We start from the raw sequence: 20,880 nt of genomic DNA on the forward strand, positions 1-20,880 counted from the left end.
TCAAGAAAGTAGAAAGACAGCCTTCACAGTGGGAGACAATATTTGGAAATGATATATCAGATAAAGGTCTAGTATCCAGAATTTATAAAGAGATTGTTCATCTCAACAACAAAAAGACAGCCAACCCAATTACAAAATGGGAAAAAGACTTGAACAGACACCTCTCAGAAGAGGAAATACGGATGGCCAAGAGGCACATGAAGAGATGCTCAATGTCCCTGGCCATTAGAGAAATGCAAATCAAAACCACAATGAGATATCATCTCACACTCACCAGAACGGCCATTATCAACAAAACAGAAAATGACAAGTGCTGGAGAGGATGCGGAGAAAGAGGCACACTTATCCACTGTTGGTGGGAATGTCAAATGGTGCAACCATTGTGGAAGGCAGTTTGGCGGTTCCTCAAAAAGCTGAATATAGAATTGCCATACGACCCAGCAATACCATTGCTAGGTATCTACTCAAAGGACTTAAGGGCAAAGACACAAACGGACATTTGCACACCAATGTTTATAGCAGCATTATTTACAATTGCAAAGAGATGGAAACAGCCAAAATCTCCATCAACAGAAGAGTGGCTAAACAAACTGTGGTATATACATACGATGGAATATTATGCAGCTTTAAGACAAGATAAACTTATGAACCATGTAATAACATGGATGGACCTAGAGAATATTATGCTGAGTGAATCCAGCCAAAAACTAAAGGACAAATACTGTATGGTCCCACTGATGTGAACGGACATTCGAGAATAAACTTGAAATATGTCATTGGTAACAGAGTTCAGCAGGAGTTAGAAACAGGGTAAGACAATGGGTAATTGAAGCTGAAGGGATACAGACTGTGCAACAGGACTAGATACAAAAACTCAAAAATGGACAGCACAATAATACCTAATTGTAAAGTAATCATGTTAAAACACTGAATGAAGCTGCATCTGAGCTATAGGTTTTTGTTTTGTTTTGTTTTGTTTTGATTTTACTATTATTACTTTTATTTTTTTCTCTATATTAACATTCTATATCTTTTTCCGTTATGTTGCTAGTTCTTCTAAACCAATGCAAATGTACTAAGAAATGATGATCATGCATCTATGTGATGATGTTAAGAATTAATGATTGCATGTGTAGAATGGTATGATCTCTAAATGTTGGGTTAATTTCTTTTTTTCCGTTAATTAAAAAAAAAAAAAAGAGAAGGGATAATTGGAGCTGAAGGGATACAGACTGTACAACGGGACTGGATATAAAAACTCAGAAATGGACAGCACAATACTACCCAATTGTAATGCAATTATGTTAAAACACTGAATGAAGCTGCATGTGAGGTATAGGTTTTTTGTTTTTGTTTTTTTTGTTTTTTTTTCTTTCTATTATTGTTTTAATTCTTATTCTGTTGTCTTTTTATTTCTTTTTCTAAATCGATGCAAATGTACTAAGAAATGATGAATATGCAACTATGTGATGTTATTAAGAATTACTGATTGTACATGTAGATTGGAATGATTTCTAATTGTTTTGTTAATTCTTTTTTTAATTAATAAAAAAAAAACTGAAAAAGTGAAAAAAAAAAAAAAAAGAAGGTAACAGAAGAGGAAGTCAGAGAAATTGGAAACACTTAAAGGAGGTGGCACAACACTGCTGGCTTTGAAGATGTAGGTGATATTCAGGAATTAAAAGATGTCCCCAGCTGATAATCAGCAACAAAACAGACACCTTAGCTCTATTACCCTCAAGGATGGGATTCTGCTTAGAAACTTAATGAGTTTGGTAGCGAATTCTTTGCCAAAGCATCCAGAATAAAAGCCAGTCCAACTAACACCTTGATTTTCATTTTGTGAGACTTTGAGCAGGGAACCCAGTCCAGCCTGCCTGGACTTCTAACGTACACAACTGTGAGCTAATAAACTGCTCTTGCTCTAAACCATCAGGTTGTGACAATTTTTCATTCAATAACAGAAAGCTAATCTGTTTGCAATAACTCAAAATTCATATAAACTATTACAAAATTCAGTTGGAAATCCAAAACTGCTGGAAATTTACCCAGAAGATACCTACAATGTAAATCCAAGGATCTTCATTAAGCACTATTTGTAAAAACCAAAAGATTAAAAACAGAAACAATGAAATTATCTATAAATAAAAGGTCCAATAAAAGATTTGCTGAACAAATTATGTAAATCTATAAAATGGAATGTTCTGCAACCATTACAAAGAAAAGGTAGATCCATATGGTTGAATATGAAACAATGAAACCATCAAAGTAAATTATATTTATAAGAAATGAAAGCAAGATCTGAAACCGTTTCATAGCATGATGTTTTTCATAATTAAATGAAAAATAAAGGATTTGCATAAAATTATTTCCACTAAACATTTTCTTGGGGAAAAAAACACAGAAAGTTACTACTAATTTCAAATTAACTTTGAAATATGATTAGACTGATAGAAGGGAGGGTTTCCTTTTTCATTTCCTACTTGTCGTTACATTTCAAATTTTCTAATAAACTTTTAAAAAATATATCATTGAAGTTACTAGTCAGTTTATCAATAAGAACTTGCCTTGCTCTTATATAAAGCCATCTTCTTTTGTTTTATTCAACTTGGACCTACCATCTGGAGCCAATCATCATGCTTCTTTCCATGATAAGACAAAAATTATCTTTCCTTTACAAGGCTGCCCCACACCAAAAATCTAAGTTTCTTAGTGAAATTCCTTATCAACCAGAGGAATGATATATATGTACCCATGTGAATGTTAATATGTGAATATGATATTTATTTATATATCCAATTTTAACTATGATATGGACAATTCAATTGTTTTTCTTGTTGTTTTTTTTGGGGGGGTGCATGGCTCAGGAACTGAACCTGGGTTTCCCGCATGGAAGGCACGCATTCTACCACTGAACCACCAGGGCACTCCGACAATTCAGTTGTTTTAAATAATTTTTGAACTGTATCCTTTCATCTTTTAATAACTATACTGAAAGCTACTTTAAGATATAGATCATAATTAGCATAAACAATGCAAACATACCATATAACTAATACAGACTATGCTATCTTGATGATGATGAAGTTGATGGTGATATAGGAATCCTGCAGTTATATGGTAATATCAAAAAATACTCTAATAGCAACCAAACCAGTTTTATAAAATGGAACCAATAATCCTTAAATAGTGGAAAAATTACATGGGCAACAACTCTGCAAGTGGAATCATTACCCTCCCCCCTTCTGGGACATGACATCCAGGGGTGAAAGTCTCCCTGCCAGTGAGGGAGATGACTCCCAGGGATGAATCTGGCCCTGGAACTGTGGGGTCAACAATGCCATCCTGACAAAAAGGGGGAAAAGAAATGTAACTAATAAGGTATCAGTGGCTAGAGAGTTCAAATAGAGCTGAGAGGTTACTCTGGAGTCACTCTTATGCAAGCTTTAGTTAGACATTGCTACCTATCCTAACTTGCCAAACCCCAACCAAATCCATCCTACCAATCCTAAAGCATACCAAGGGTGATATAAAAGGTTCTACAAAGGTTCCATGCATTAGGGCAACTTTCCAAAACCTACAACCTCCAGATGGGTCACTGGACTAGATAAATCTGAAATGCAGAGGCGCCAGTCTCTCCAGAACATCAACTAGTTCTACCTCCCTATCCCATATTCTTGACACCCCCCCTTTCAACATAAAGAAAAGTTAGAATGGGCATATCCCAAATACCCCTAAAGGGTGGGAGAAAAATCAAAGGTGATGGTGGAGTTATACAGAGAAGGTAGGGATTAACAAATGAGTATGATTGCTGAATCATTTTATTAATATTTCTTTTAGTCTCTAGTATCTTAGAGCACCTAGAAGTAAAAACTTAAAATTATGGAATTGTAACCCATACCAAACTCTGAAATCTGTTCTACAACTAAGTGTTGTGATGTGTTTGAAATTTATTGCTTATTTGTAAATATGTTATTTTTCTCAAAAAAAGAAGAAAAATATTTCTCCTAGCTTCCAGTGTTTTGGAACAGCTAGAAGGAGAAATCTGAAATAGTGGAATAGTAACCCATAACAAACTCTGAAATCTGTTCTGTAATTCTTGTTGAAGTGTACTTTGAAAATCATTGCTTTTTCTTTCTTTTCTTTGTATATATGTAATATTTAACAACAAAAAACATTTCAAAAATTATGTGGGCAATATTTAATGGGAAGCCTACAATAATATATTTACTTAATTTATTTTAATTAAAGTCAGAAATATTTTTCATATTCCTTTTAAATTTATTCTTTTAAAATGAGGAAACAATTGTGGGGGAAAAATCCCTTTCAGTTAAATATTGTATTCATTAAACCTTATCTCAAATTTTACCTTTATGATTATATTTTATACAACATGCAGACATAGAATAAAGACCTTGAAAACATACTACATCAGTCTGAGGATATGTTTGTCTGTTGGCAAAAATTAAGCAAAAGCATTGGAAATCACTTAAAAGAAAAACCAGGATGTATTCCTGGACAAATTGTTTTTGTAGTTGTTGTTCACATATGGAAGAAGTTCATGACATAAGTGACTCAAAGCACCATGGGATTATTACATAAAACTAACAAACAAGAAGATGTGTGGAGATGTACTTTGAACTACAATATTACTATCATTGTTATAAATTCAAACTAAGAAGACCACTTTTTTAAACATCTTTTCTCATATAAATATGATACATAACTAAATTTCATATGTAACAACACTGTAAATTTGTCTCCTTAAAGTAAACCCAATATTGAATAACATTTTCTAGAAGGTTTAGCAAAGTATTACATAAAAAGGTAATATTATAAAATATATATAAATATGTGTACAAGGTCTGTGTCATCAGGAAAACTTTTTACAAAATACTTAGAAACTTTAAAAGGAGATATTAAAGAGATTGAACAAATAAGAGTAATAAAATATGATATTAAAATGTCCTTGAGCAAATTTCTCAAATCACATTACCTGGAATCAGTTCCATAATGATGTAGATAGGCTGTCTTTGTGTGCAGACTCCTATAAGTTTGACAATATTGGGATGATCATATTGCTTGAGAATTCTAAATGACAGAGGGGGAAAAGAATTGGGACAGTTATTATTTGAATAATAAATAAAGTATTAATTTCTAATCATATGAATGAATGCATTTTAGTCCATAATATAATTTTTTAAAATTTAGTGTGATCTCAAATTACGGTAAAAAACAAAATTTGATAAATACGGCAGTATAATACAGAGACCAATAAGTCAATTTTCTTAATTCAGTTGAATACTTTAAAATCATTATCCATTCTGAATGTCTAACAACCAACCCTACTAAATAGGAATAATCTAGTTAGTCTAAACATATAAAATGCCCTTCAACCTAGCTGATTTTAGCCATCATTACAAAAGTACAGCTAAGAAATATGAGTGGAACAAAATTGTAAGATGCTAGGGTGGCATTTTTTTTAAATGCACACACTTGATTTTAGAACACATAAAAATAACTTAGACTGATAAAATGCTATAGGGTAATCCCTTCATTAGATTTTTTTTTTTTTTTTTTTTTTTAGAGAGGGAGGAAGGGAAGGAAAGACAGAGAGAAGGAAGGAAGGATAGAAGGAAGGAAAGGAGGAAGAAAGGGAAACATCTTTAAACATTTTCTTGTATTTTGTTTGTTTGTTTGTTTTTTACATGGGCTGGGGCCGGGAATCGAACCGAGGTCCTCCGGCATGGCAGGCAAGCACTTTGCCCGCTGAGCCACCGCGGCCCGCCCTAGATTTTTTTTTTATCAGGTGCATGGTCGGGGAATTGAACACGTGTCACCCGCATGGAAGGTGAGCATTATACTACTGAACCACCCACGCACCCCCTTCATTAGACTTTGTAATAACTAGATGCTTTCTTAATGATCAAAATAAATTCCAAAACAGTAAAAACTCAACAGTTCTGAGAAAGCTGGCAAAAAGGCTAAAAAACAGGGTGATGCATTGGTGGCTCAGTGACAGAATTCTTGCTTTCCACACTGGAGACCTGGTTTCAATTCCCAGTGCCTGTCTATGCGGAAAAAAAAAATAATAATAATAATGATAATAATAATAATTGAGCAACAGAGTTTTAAAATAGGATGAAACTGAAGAAGATAAGGAAAAATTCAACCAACAGGATATTTAGAGGGTTAAAAGTAGGACAGATACTCATTCACCGGAGTCTAAAACTGAGTTAAAAGAAAGATTAGGGCGGGCCATGGTGTCTTAGCAGGCAGAATTCTCGCCTGCCATGCAAGAGACCCAGGTTGGATTCCCAGTGCCTGCCCATGCAAAAAAAAAAAGTTAGATTAGACTCTTTCAGAGGCCTGTCTACCCTGGTAATTACTACCACCAAATTTTATACTTTGTTATCCTATTGACATGTTTATAAATTCACTTGTATTTGAAAATTGCAGTTTTCTTTCCTAATAGAAAGTAATTTTATTTGTAGAAATGAAATTAATATATTTTTAAATATGTTCAACTAAAGCAAAGACAGCTCTAAGAAAACCATTTTAGATTTAAAGTATATAACGACAAATGAAAAGATAGATAGGGAAGAAGTCTGGCAATAAGGGAAATATTCTGTCAACAACTTTGACTTGTAACTCCTAATAGAAATTGAAAGGGAAGTTTTAAAATGTTCATACAAATGTCATCTCTTAGGTTGCAATCTGCTAAGTATAGAAATGCCACAAAATAGCCAGCACAAACTCAGAAAATTTAAAATATCTAAGTATATAGCTCTATCGTCTATTAAAGGACTTGGAAGTTTGCATGGATATAATTCCATGGATATTTTTAACTTGAAAATTTATAATCTCATTAAAAAAAGGAATTGTGCATTTTACACTAAAACAATAATAAATTAGAAAGAAAATTATTTAAGCTATTAAAAAGTAATACTACTATATATTGCCATATACCTTTGGATGATACCCAATAGATGGAGGTAACCAAAGGGTACATTGACTGAGAAGAATATATACATATGATATATATGTATATATGATGAAATATTGTGCAGCTACAGAAAGGAACAAAGTCAAAAGGTATGCTACAAGGTGAATGAACCATGAGGACATCATGTTATGTAAAATAAGCCAGAAACAAAGGGACAAATATTATATGGCTTCTTTTAGAAAATACTCACAAGAAAATTGGGGCCTGGATCATAAACTCTTATAGTAGCCACATTTATTCCTGAGCTTTAAGGGTTATTTCTAAATTCTGAGATGTTATGCTATATGTGTATAACCAGGTCTTTTTCCTGGAATTTTGGGTACCTGTGTGACACCTAAGCCTCAGAGATGGAGTTCTACAGCCCTAAAAGTCAGCATTGCTGCATACAGCAACTATTACAGAAGCAGAAAAAAGAGATCAGGCTTCAATTAGAGATAAGAACAAAGCTCATCTGGTCCATACTAAGGTAAATCAGAATACAGAGTAAAGGATGATATTGTCTGTATTTCAGAACTTAACCTATTGTATGAGATCAAAGGAAGAGAGGTTTATTTTGCCCAAAGCCTAAATTTTCTATTGCACACAATCTAATTTAACCTTTCTGGCCAGTTCAGCTAAACAACCTAAACACATGGAGCCTAGAATTGGGAATGCGGTCTTACAATTCTGTATAGCTTAATGTAATACAAATACATTCCAGAATATGTTGGGCAGATAATTTAAAAGTATGACAAAGTTCCTTGAGGGGCTGAAGGAAAAAACCTGGAACTATAAACTTTCCCACTTGGGAAAACCCTGATATTCTTGCTAACATTAGGATCTCCCAAGTTAATAGAACATGCCCTAGATCTTGAGGCTTGCACTTATGAAACTTATTTCTGTAATGAAGAAACTAAGCCTATGTATAACTAGGCCTAAGAATTGCTTCCAGAGACCCTCTTTTGTTGCTCAGATGTGACTTCTTTTTTTCTCTCTCCCTCTAAGCTCAACTGTGCAAGGAAAACCATTATTCTCCCCCATCCATGGGGCATGATGTCCAGGGATATAATTCTCCCTGGCAACATGGGACATGACTCCCAGGGATGAGTTTGACTCGGACACTGTGGGATCAACAATACTGATCAAAAAGGGGAAAAGAAAAATAACAAAATAATTTACCCATGGTCAAGAGATTTCAAATAGAGTTGAGAGACTATTCTTATGTAAGCTTCAGCTAGATATTGCTAATTGCCATGGTACGCAAAGCCTCAAGCAACAATATTCCTATAAACCCTAAAGGATACTCAGGGTTCTAAGATCCTATAAAAGTTTAACTCACTAAGTTTCTTTTACAGAAATCTAAAACCTCCAGATGGCTTCTAGTCCAGATAAGCCCTGAAACTAAGATTTATCAGTGTCTTTAAGAGCATCAATCAATCACATCTCTCTACTCCATAATGGTGACACCCATTTTCAACATAAAAAAGTCAGAATGGCCATTGCCCAAATATCCCTAAAGAGTGGGAGAAGAATCAAAGGAGGAGGAGTTGTAATTGAGAAGATTTAACAAATGGCTACTGAATCATTATATTGATATTTCTTCTTAGTCTCCAGTATCTCAGAGCACCTAGAAGGAAATATCCGAAATTGTGGAACTGTAACCCATATCATACACTGAAATTTGTTCTAAAATCACTTTCCTAAAGCTGTTTTGAAATTTACCGCCTTTTTTGTATAAATGCTATATCTCACAATTAAAAAAAAAAATCCATGGAACACAACACAAACAGGGAACCCTAAATTAAATCATGGACTATAGTTTAAAAATGTGCTTTCATCAACTCTAACAAATGTACTACACCAATGAAAGTTTTCAATAATGGTGATATGGGAAAATATGGGAACCTTGTATTTCAAGCATGATTCTTCTGTAAACCCACAGCTTCTCTAATAACGAAAAAGAACACCTGTGAATAACTGTAAAATAATGAAGCTATGACTATTTAAATTGTGTACGCGTACCTTTTCCTCAACAAAATTTTTTTCTGAATTGTCAGTAATATACATGAAAAAAGGATTCACCTTTATTCCATAGTTAGTATAAAATAACTGCATTCAACCAGTTTAATTAATTGTTATCAATATTCAATTTTAGTTATGCATGGAGAAATGTAGGTCAAAACAGTTTGTGCTGAGAGACGTAGTTCTTTCATTGTCATTTCCTCTGTTCTCCTACTACACTTTACAGAAACTTCAATTTTATAAACTAAGGTATGATGCAAACCACACACATACGGACAGATACACACAAACATATACACATGTGAACAAACTTCTTTCCTTCCCTCCATTAAACTACCTATTTGTAGGTATCAAGTATCCTCCCTCTTGTCCATCCTTCGGCCCATCCATCTGTATATCCATTCGCCCAATCATATCCCCATCCTGCTTACTTTGCCCAAGTATCTTTCCATTATTTTTGTGTTCTGTTGCATGCAATTAATTTTACCACTAGCAGAATATTTTAACTCTTTACAATTCAGGAGTAAGCAAGGTGTAACATTAAATCTTATCTAATAATAGAGAAAAGAGAAGACAACCTAGAAAATTGTTAGGGCATTTGGAGAGATTGGGCCCAACCAGGCATTTGGAGGGGGTGTGGCATCTACCCCAAAGTTTGGGGAGAGTGTGGCTGACATGCTAATGTTGGAAAGGATGGGGACTCCACCCTGGTGGTCAGGGAGCATGTGGCCACCATGCCAGTGCTTGGTGAGGGTGGGGCTGCTGCTCTAGCAGGCCCACAGGACAAAAGCCACTGGTAACTCTCAGGCACGTAAATCAGATGGCATTTCCTCTGCTGGGTTTCAGATTTGCTTGGGATGTGTAACCCCTTTTATCCTTCCATCTTCTCCTTCTGGGATGGGAATGTCCTGCCTTTGTGGTTTGGAAGCAGATAACTTGTTATCTGGATTTCATAGGTGGACAGAAATTTTTTTCCCAGGATGGATCAAAATCATAACTGATTTAGATGATATTTTGGATTTAGAGTTGTTAGTGAAGTAGATTAAGGCTTCTGGGATTCAGAGGGCATGTTTCCAAGAAAGGCACATTCAAATTCTAACTCTTGGTCCTGTGAATGAGAACCCATTTGCAAAAAGGATATCTGATAATGTTATTAGTTAAGGTGAGACCAAATTGAATCAGCATGGGCCTTAAGCCAATATGACTGATATCCTTAAAAACTCCTACTCAAGACACAGTAGGAGACAAAGGTGGGGAGAGATGGCCATGTGATGGACGCAGAGACTGAGTTTTGAATGGCCAGCAACCCACCACTGGGAAGTGACAGACTTAAGAGAAACCTTTGGGGTTCTAGCCTCCAAACCTGTGAGACAATAAATTCCTGTTGTTTAAGCCAACTAAACTATGCTATTTGGTATAGCAGCCCTGGTAAACTAATACAAAGAATAATTAAAAAAGAAATGATAAGCAAATGGTGGAACAAATGCTAGAGCAGGGAATTGAAAAAAAGACTTTGAGGTTCTCAAAAACGATAGGAAACAGCCAAGAAAAGAGAAGCCATAATATCTAAGGAGGGTGGGTTAAATGAAATTATATATCTAAATGTATATACAAATTATATATTTTACATATATTAATCTCTTTGACAAAGACAAAATTATAGTATACATATATATTTATGTATATAAGACAAAAGCAAACAAAATATTTTAAGGGCTTGAAGAATCATTATTTACTGCTTTTTTAGCATCTGTTTTTTTTAAATTGTGATTACTTAATTGATCTAGAGTTGCCTTTAAAAACATAGACGTTTTGGTTCCACACTCTGAAAATGTTTACTTATGAAGGATCTGAAAGTGCTTGTTTACTTACTACTTTAGCATACTGCAATTTAAAATATCTTCAAATTACATTTTAATGAATAACATGTTATAAGCATACTTTTTTTTATTACTTTAGACAACTCACTTGGCTTCTTGTAAAAATTTTATTTTCAGTTCCTGAGGAAGATCTTCTTTACATGTTTTAACAGCAACAGCAGCTTTATCCTTTAATGTGCCCTTATATACTTCACCAAAATTTCCCTGGAAATACAAATACATTCATCATTTAGGGGTGTACGCAGACATAAATCTTTGCCAAATACAATAAAAGCCTGTAATGCAGCATTTTGAGTTAATCAAGTTACACTCTCAGCTCTATTCAGAGCTTGAGCTGGAAATAAAGATTAGGAATGTTGCTCTCAATGATCCTCCCAGCCTAAATATACTACCCAACACACCAACTATTTGGTTGCTTGAGGCTAAAGAAGAAATGCAAAGGAAAAAAAATGGGGGGAAAAAACCAAAAAGAGAAAACTAGATTAAAGAAATACAAATGGAAACTGCCAGAAGTAAACAAGCTTCATTTCCCCTACTTCCGTTTGCTCCCCAAGCGCTACATTTTATTGGATTAAAAAAATATTATCCATTAATGTTTAAAGAGGAATCAAAGATTCTGTGAAGCAACTTCCAATACTGACCCACACAACCATGCAGGTGGAAAAGAGAGTGTGGGTAAAAGAAAATTGGGGAGAGGCAAAGAACCAAGACAGATGAAGTCAACAGTCACTGTGGTAGGTTAGTGGCCAATCTCTAAAAGCAATCGAGGAGGAGGAGCTGACTCAAATGCCAATGCTGCCTGTGATAAATTGATTTTATCAAAAGTATGAGCTCAACTTTATTCTATGGCTAGGACACATTTTGAATTAAAGTGCCTTATGTCTAGAGTTATCTACTGAAGAGGAGAAGATAGGAAATTTGAAGTCAATTTATTTTTATTATAAACAGAAAAATATTATAGAGTACTTTAGAAATTAGAGAAGATTAATAAGGTTAACACACTATCACAATAACTATTTCTGAGTATTCCCTTCAGATTTTTCCACATATACATATATATTTTTTATATAACTATAATGATAATATGGAAACATTATATAATAATACTTTTCATTATTGCTGAGCAAGAGATAACTGAACTAGGCAGTTATTTCTAGTTGGGTTTTGAAAGTTCTAATAATGTAACTCAGATGTGTAAAATTCACATACCTTTAATAATTGGCTATTAATAATTTAAAATTGTTATTAAAATACTATAAATCATTTAAATAAAACAAGCCCTGTATTTATTTTTAACTATTAAATCTAATATTCAACTCTTACATATTTACAAAAAAAAGAATAATCCATTAGAGAAAAGTAAATATACTATAAATTCTTTTAACATAATGAAAATTTATCATAAATTTCAAAAAAGAAAAGCTGTTTACATTTTTAACTGTTAGTTATTCTCAAGTTTCAATTATCAGATCACTTCTTATTATACTAAAATTACAGCCATGAGAATTCATGTGCACGATTATTTCTGGGCCGCTACTTAAACCTGAATGATTCTGAAGCATCTATAATTCAACTTGCCTAAAACTTATCATTTTACTATCTAAAGACTTTTTCTGACTAACTTATCTTTTCAATTACCATCTTACTATCAAAAGACTCTCTCCGCAAAGTTACCTTTTCAATTCCCAGGACCATCATTCTCCTATAAATACTCAGATTCTACTTTCACAATACCTTCTGTCTATCTTCCCTCTTTCAACCTCAGAAAGACTACCCTGATTCAGGACCTCAATTTTCTCATCTTAGCGGATCTCATCATCAATTCTTCATCCCTCCAAACCATCCACCACTGCCAGATTAATCTCTCCAAAGGACAACTTTATACTCCTCCCTTGCTCAATACCCTTTAATTGTTATCAATTACCACATTACAGCTCTCAACTGTTAATGTGCTCTAAATTTAAATGCCCAGTGATTCCAAAATACCTGCGTGCCTTTTATACGTTTTTTTTCTCCAGGGGAAACAATACCACCAATTAGAGAAAATGCCACTTAATCTGTTAAGTCCATTTCTCATGCTCCTTCCTGCATACAGAAGTGCATGATGTCCCCACAATGATGTATCCCATTTCTGAACACTAATCACTGCTTTGTACCTTTTTAGTGGTTCCCCCTTATAGTATAGGTTGTGGCACTTGAAAATTTTAATCATTCATTTAACACTACTCAGGGTATTCCTACTCTGTTAGTGGTGTTCAAGGGGATCACCTACAAACCCTTGAAAAAAGACTATGCTTCCCCAGACCAACCCTTCTCTAGGTCCAGAGAGGTTAGGAGGAGGTCTAGGACCCCCATGCCTGCTTAACATTCAACAGTTACACCACAGTCTTTAAGTCCATGAGGACAAATCTCATTTTGCCCCTTGTCCATGTTTATGTCAGTCATCATTAGAAGCTCATGGTCCTATGTTAACCTTTATCTCTCCTCTAATTCCCATTCAATTCAGCACATTCCTATCTCTTCCTTCTTTCCCCCTTATCCTCAATTTCTACAGTATCTTCTGAAATTCACGGTCCATCAACATCAAAATTATATCTTCAAACTATCCCTTGCAATACTCCTTCACCTTGAGAACTCAATGGTGGCTGAGCTTTCTTTTGTCTTCTAAATTTAAGTGATGACTTTTTTTTTCTCTCACAATCCTCATACCACTCCTCTGGAAGTGGATTAAATTTCTACTAGTTCCTTGTTGCTGGTTTCAAAACATTCTCCCCTACATAACCGCTTTTGCATGCCTAAAAAAAAAAACCTTGCTTTGAAACTCTGTCATCTGATTATATCTATCCCTCACCGTGGGTGTCAGGTACTGAATTTTTAAAAAGACAAAACAAAACATTCTCCCTTGTTTCGTGACAATTTGAGCTCCTGGATCATTGTCACCCTATCCAGTGATATTCCAGTTCTTATTCTTGGCAATTTCAATATATACTCAATGGTCTTTCTAACACGGGGCACTCCGAGATCTCAGAACATCTCTCCTCCAATGAATCTTCTTGCTCCACTCTATTTTCAAATGTAACTCCTCTAATATCACTTTCATTTATCCCATCTTCTGGCTGGCTTCCATCTTTCCAGTTTATTTTCTCTAATACCTATTTTCTAAAATACTTTGACCTTATAAGAACCTCCAATCTTTAGATCCTATCACTCTTTATTGTCCATCACTCCCCCTTATCCAGCTTAAATTCCATGGTCAATAATTAAAACTACTGCTTTACTATATACTTAACTTTTTTTGCTTCTCTCTTAAGTTGTAGAACTCTTTGGCAAATTTATACTCCTAATTAAACATAACACTCTTCCTACTCTGCACCTGTTCACAAGCAGTAAGATGTGGCTGTAGAAAAATTACAACCATGTTGACTGGTTTAACTTTAATTTCATGAAAACAAACCTCGATGGGTCCTTAATGCTTTCCAATAATCATATTGCATTTCTTTAGTACATCTCCACTCCCACATAACTCTTTATGTGCGATAAGTGTTTCCCACGTTCTTCTCTTTTCTCAAATCTCCCACACGTCCTCCCCCAGCCTTGTCCTTAGCTGATGATCTTGCTTCCTAATTCACTGAGAAAATAGAAGCAATATAAAGAGAATTTCCAGACCCTCAGCCCAATATTTCCCACCTACTAACCTTCCTTTCTGTTATAAAAATGAATGATGTGTGTTTCTATTCAAGTCAGTCCTCCACTTGTGTGCTAAATCCCATCCCTTCTCACCTACTCAACGATATTGCTCTAGCAATTCGCATCTCACTCTCTTAAATCGTGACTTTTTCCACAAAATTATTCCTAGCTACAAACCAGCATGCTATTATTTCCCTCAAGTTAAATGCCACCACAAATCATTCTCTTCAAATTACCACCCCATGTCTCTGATTTCTTTTGCAGAGAAACTAGCAACAGTTAGATATCCTTGTTATCTCTAATCCCTCTCCCCCTTCTCTCTTCAATCCATTCCAATCAGACTTCCACTTGAAGCACTCCAAGGAAACTCTTCAAAGTCATCAGTGACACCCCCATCGCTAAATCAATACTAATCTTAATCATCATTTCATTTGATCTCTCAGTAGCATTTGACACCACTGATCACTTTTTTCTCCTTGGCATATTTTTTCCCCTTCAACTTCCAAGAGATCTTAGTTTCAGGTGTTCCTCCTCTCCCTTATTGGTTGCTCATTCTTGACCTTCTTTGACAATTGCTCCTGTGGTGGTTTGGAGCTGTATGTACCCCAGAAAACCATGTTCTTAAACTTAATCCACTCCTGCTGGTACAAACCCATTGCAAATAGGACCTGTGGATGAGGTTACTTCAATTAGGGTGTGGCCCAACTCAATCAGGATGGGTTTTAATCTTATTACTGGAATCCTTTATAAACAAAACATAATTCAGACAAATAGAGAGACAGCCATGGGAAGCAAGAAGCTGAAGGTCAAGGGCATCCAGAAGAGAAAGGAAAGGCCAGGAGAGATGGCCATGGAAACTGCCATGTGACAATGGAGCCCAAGACCAAAGATCAGCCCCAGAATGCCAGTCTTCAGGAAGAACCCGTCACCATGATGATGCCTTGACTTGGACTTTTTTTTAGTCCCCAAACTGTAAGCTAATTCCCATTATTTAAGCCAACTTACTGAATGGTATTTGCTTGAGAAGTCAAGGAAACTAAAACACTCCCCTCATCTCTAACCTCTTAATGTTGAAGTGGTGAGAGCTCGGTCTCTCATTCTCTTCTCTTCTCTATCTGAAATTGCTCTTTTGTTAAACTCATTCCCATCCTACAGTATTAATTACTGTTTATATACCAGCAACTACCAACTTTGTACCTCTTAGACTTCTCTTCTAAAATCCAGACTTGATAATCTACTGCCTTCCCTACATCTCCACATGAAGTCCAATAGACAAACTCAATACATTCAAATTGAGCTCCTAATCTTCCTCCCTGAAATGTGCTGCACTTACAATTGACTCCTCTCTTTGTCTAATGCCCTATACAGAATCCATGAGGTTGATTCAACCTTAAAATCATATACAGAGCGTCCCACTTCTCACCACCTCTACTGCCACATCCTGATCTAGCAAGTATCATCTTTTAGTTGGATAAGTACAATAGCCTCCTGATCTTCCATTTTTTTCTCAGCCTATTCTCAACATGAGAGCTAACGCAATCTTTTTAAAAAGGAAAATTCTTCTAATCAAAATTATCCAGCAGCTGACCAATTCATGCACAGCTGAAGCCAAAGTCATTACAAAGACCTACAAGGCCCTAAATGATCTACACTCTCACCACCTCACTGACTTTCTCTCCTACCATATACCCCTTAGTTTATTCAGGCACAGCCAAACTGTCACCCATGCTCTACACAAATTTTGCATTGGTTACTCCCTCTATCTAGAACCTACTTCCTCATATATCCACATGGCTAAATCACTTCCTCCTTTGAGGTCTTTATTCAAAAGTAACTATTGTAATAAGTTTCGCCCGATTTCCCTGTTTAAAATTGCAACTCCAACCAATAGCATTCCCAATCCTTCTATATTGTTGAAAAGACTTAGCACCCTTTAACATACCATTGAAAAAATAATTACTTTTTCAAATATTCCTGCTAAGAAGCTAAATATTAAAATTCCTTCTGATATATCATAGTTTACATAGTAACAAACATAAAAATAATCTAAATATTTGTTTAACTGAACATGGTTTTACCTTAGTACTGAACAATTTCTCCTTATTTCAGTAAATCATTTAGTTTTAAAATTTATTATTTAATTTTGTGCTTATGGAAATTTACTTAATTAATTTGTAATAATTTTTGGTCCAATCAGTGCTACTGAATTTCTGATCCATAGCAATGGAAAGAATGGAAATTTACTTAAGAATGACTAGAGCATCACACAGTAAATAAACACATCATTTAACCGCTTTCAGCATGAGGTTTTTTGAATTCATTTACTAAATAAGTACTATTAGCTAATAAAAAATCTGTTTTCCAGTTTTAATACATCCATCTGGGAAAGATATTTTTAAAATATTAATAAATAATAAAAATCATGGAAAGTAGACTATTTCATCAGGAATTTACTTTCTCAACATACATCAGAGTTATAAACAATGGAAGAATTAATAAATCCATCATGTTTACATTTGAATTAAAAAGTAATGAATAAAAAATGAATTAAAAAAAGAGCAATGAATAATCATTCATTTCTTTACCTAAAATGATGAGCCATAATTAAGTCTGGCACTGATTATTAATATGGCTTTTCCTAAAATCTGAATTTTATATTATTTTCACATCACATTACAAAATCAAATTCAATGCTAACTTTCATATGGAACTATCCCTAATTAAGTTGTTGGGAAAAGAGCTAATATTTATCTACTGGAAATCAATTATAAATAAAACAATCATTAATAAACTTGAAAATAGTCTAAATAGTCCACTAGACTAATTATAAAATGTCTGCCATTATTGCTAGACATAATATAAAATATTTTAATAGGGCTATGAGTTAGAAGAAACTTCCAACTTATTGGAAGAAAAGGATTTTCATTGCATGTAGTAGCCCTCTTTGATCACAAAGAGAGCCAGTTACAAAATGAATATTATATTGAAACATATGTCTTGTTCACATAAGTTTTAGGTTGAAATAATATGTCCAATTTTGTTACATACTATAACTGTATATACAATTCCAAAATACCAAGGAGTAGTTCACAAATGGAACAAGACTATTAGGTCTTTATGTAAATTTGTGTTATGTTCCTTGTTTCATTGAAAACCCTAGTTCACCAATTTTGGCTTCACTACACTGTAATAAAATCACTTATAGCTTGTATTCCTTTGTGCTGGTTTGAAGCTACTATGTATCCCCAGAAAAGACATGCCCTTTAATCCTCATTCAATATTACTGGGTGGGATCTTTCTGATTGTTACCATGGAGATATGTCCCACCCAGCTGTGGATGGTAACTTTTCATTAGATGGTTGCCATGGAGATGTGTCTCCATCCATTCAAGGTGGGATGGCTTACTGGAGCCCTTTAAGAGGGAACCATTTCGGAAAAAGCTTTAGAACAGAGCCCATACAGCCAGAGACCATTGGAGGTACAGAAAGAAAACACCCCTGGGGAAGTGACTGAAGAAGCCTGGAGAGAAAGTTGGCAGACATCACCATGTGCCTATCCAATTGAAAGAGAAACCCCGAATGTCATCGGCCTTCTTGAGCCAAGGTATCTTTCTCTGGATGTCTTCTTCAGACATTTTTATAGTCTTGTCTTAATTTGGACATTTTCATGGCCTCAGAACTATAAACTCACAACTTAATAAATTCTCCTTTTTAAAAGCTGTTCTGTTTCTGGTATATTATATTCTGGTAGCTTTTAAAAACCACAACATCCTTGCAGAGAAAAAAAAATACACATACTATTTTTAAAAGCTCTGAATGATCCTTAAACTTTTTAAAGATTTTCACACATCTATTTTAGTGGACATCATAGTATTTAGAACAGATGTCATACTGTGTTCTTGTAGGTTAATGTGCAAAGTGCCTTCCTATATGATGGAATATAAGAACACCTTTGAAGTAAATGAAGAAATCTACAATCAATATACAGACTTGGTTATTTACTCAGTTGATTACATACCTTGCCCAATAATTCTCCCAACGTGACATCTTCATGATTGAGAACCCATTTCTTATCCTACAGGAAATATAAAGAACAGGTGTTTAGCCCAAGCTAGAGTATATTTCCTATAAGATGCATTTGAGGTAGTAGGCAATAGACGTAAAGGGATATTTCATTCAGACTATTCCATCAACAGCACAATAAGAAGTCATAACCTCACAAGGTTGTCAAACAGTTTAAGAAATGTTATTGCACAATAGGATTTAAAATCTTCATTAAGACAAGCTTCTATCAGCAATTTCAACCTTCAGAAGGAGAATATCCTTCTAACTACAACACAGCATGTATCTTTTTCTCACTATAAAGCTTAGGCTATGCTACTATTTGACATTTTTTTAAAAAGTTCATCATTTAAGTGTGTAAGGAAATTTCATTCACAATGCAAAACTTTTCAATTCTCACTTCATTTTAGAAAATTAGTTTTTCTACCCAAACCACATTCCTAAGAGCTATTCTACATATCCCGCATACAAACTGGCCATGAATTATAACTGTCTATGGCATAGTATGTACTCCCATCCTTCTAATGTAATTTCCTGTAATAGGCTATAACTGCATTATCACTCGGGTACTCAAGAACAGTGATACAAACATAACACTTTAAAAGTGCATCTCGTTATGTGATCTCAAGAACTGATTACTACATAGGGAATATTTTTTCATCTAAAAACCTTGGCTATTAATTCCTATAATACCTTCATGTTAGAATGAGATATTGATTTAAAAGAAAGGAAAAAGGAGTGAATCAAGGAAGAGATGTAGAGGGAAGGAATAAAGGATATAAGGGTGGAAAGAGTCAAGGGGAAAAAAGGATATATTGGAATGACATGTTTATAATATTGAGGCTTTTTATTAATGCTAGAGTATTTTTTTCTCCATTACAAACACAGACCGAAATACACTGTGAGTTATAGTTTGAGTTATAACAAATATTCAAACATCTTGAAGTAAAAATTAACCCTATGGTTAAAACATGTCCCAGACAACAATCTTAAATACAGTCTCTTCTTAAACACCACGTGACAGCCATGCAAACACCACAATCTGACAGGTCAACAAAGACAGCACTGACTTAAAAGGCAGTATTCTACACATGTAGCCTTTCAACCTAAATGTAAAAGTTAAAGCTATCAAGGATCTAGAAAAAAACAGAGAAGAATATATTCACAGTCAAGAGAGTAAGAAAAGTTTTTTGGATGGAAACAAAAAGGATTAACCATGAAAGAAACAAACAAAAGTTAGACTTTATAAAAAATGAAAACACTTGTTCTTCAAAAGGCATTTAAAAAATAAAAAGTTGGAGAACATTTTTGCAATATATGATCTTACAAAAAATTGGTAAGCAGAACAGAGGGAGTACACTTATCAATAACAAGACAAAAACCCAGTTTTAAGTAATTGGGTAAAAGACTTAACGAAAGAAGAGGATGAACAGCCAATTATCACATCAAAAGATATTTAACATTATTAGTTATAAGTGAAAAACAAATAAAAACTACAATAAGATATTGCTTCACAGCAATTAGAACTCAAAATTTAAAAGACTAACAATAACATGAGATTGTGAGGATGCTGAACAGCTGGAGTCCTCATATATTGAAGATGCAAAATAGTACAGCCATTCTGGAAAACAATTTGGCAGTTTCTTGTAAAGTTAAACATACATCTACTTTATGGTCCAGAAATTACACTCCTGAGTATTAAATCAGAGAAATGAAGACATATGTACACAAAAAGACTTATTTACGAAAGCTTGAAGCAGCTCTGTTCATCATGGCCAAAACTAGAAAACAGAACTAATAATCAAATTTTGAAATGTTCAGAAAACTGAATACTGCTCAGCAATAAAAAGGAATTTACTTCAGATATATACAACAGAATGTTCTAAAAACACTTTGATAAGTTAATAAAGCTGGATGCACTTTACATGCATACATAATGATTCTATTCATATAAAGTTCTAGAGAAGGACAACTAATCCATAATGTTAGAAATCACAGTAGTTGTTGCCTGGGGAAGGGTTGGAGTGGACTGATTGCAAAGGGGAAAGGAGAAAATTTTAGGAGTGATGTAAATGTTCAATTTCCTTATATTTCAATGTATGTTTATGTTACAGAATATATTTTAAAAAATGTGTGCATTTTATTGTGTGTAACTTAAATAGCCCTAATATTGACTTTTTTTTTTTTTTTTTTTTTTTTGCATGGGCAGGCACTGGGAAGCCAACCTGGGTCTCCAACATGGCAG

The 20,880-nt window shown here is 34.4% G+C and overlaps 1 protein-coding gene across 1 annotated transcript in view; it reads right to left on the reverse strand.

Moving 5' to 3' along the window:
- The window catches only part of FER (FER tyrosine kinase), a 531,690-nt gene that overhangs the window by 181,981 nt on the left and 328,829 nt on the right, over nt 1-20,880 (reverse strand). The window contains exons 14-16 of the mRNA XM_077138656.1: nt 18,592-18,648; nt 10,976-11,091; nt 4,997-5,091 (exon numbers count right to left, since the gene is read on the reverse strand). Of these exons, the coding sequence (XP_076994771.1) occupies nt 4,997-5,091; nt 10,976-11,091; nt 18,592-18,648 (268 nt within the window). The remainder of the gene's footprint in view (nt 1-4,996; nt 5,092-10,975; nt 11,092-18,591; nt 18,649-20,880) is intronic.

The sequence above is a fragment of the Tamandua tetradactyla genome, chromosome 21, assembly GCF_023851605.1.
Source record: "Tamandua tetradactyla isolate mTamTet1 chromosome 21, mTamTet1.pri, whole genome shotgun sequence".
NCBI lineage: Eukaryota > Metazoa > Chordata > Mammalia > Pilosa > Myrmecophagidae > Tamandua > Tamandua tetradactyla.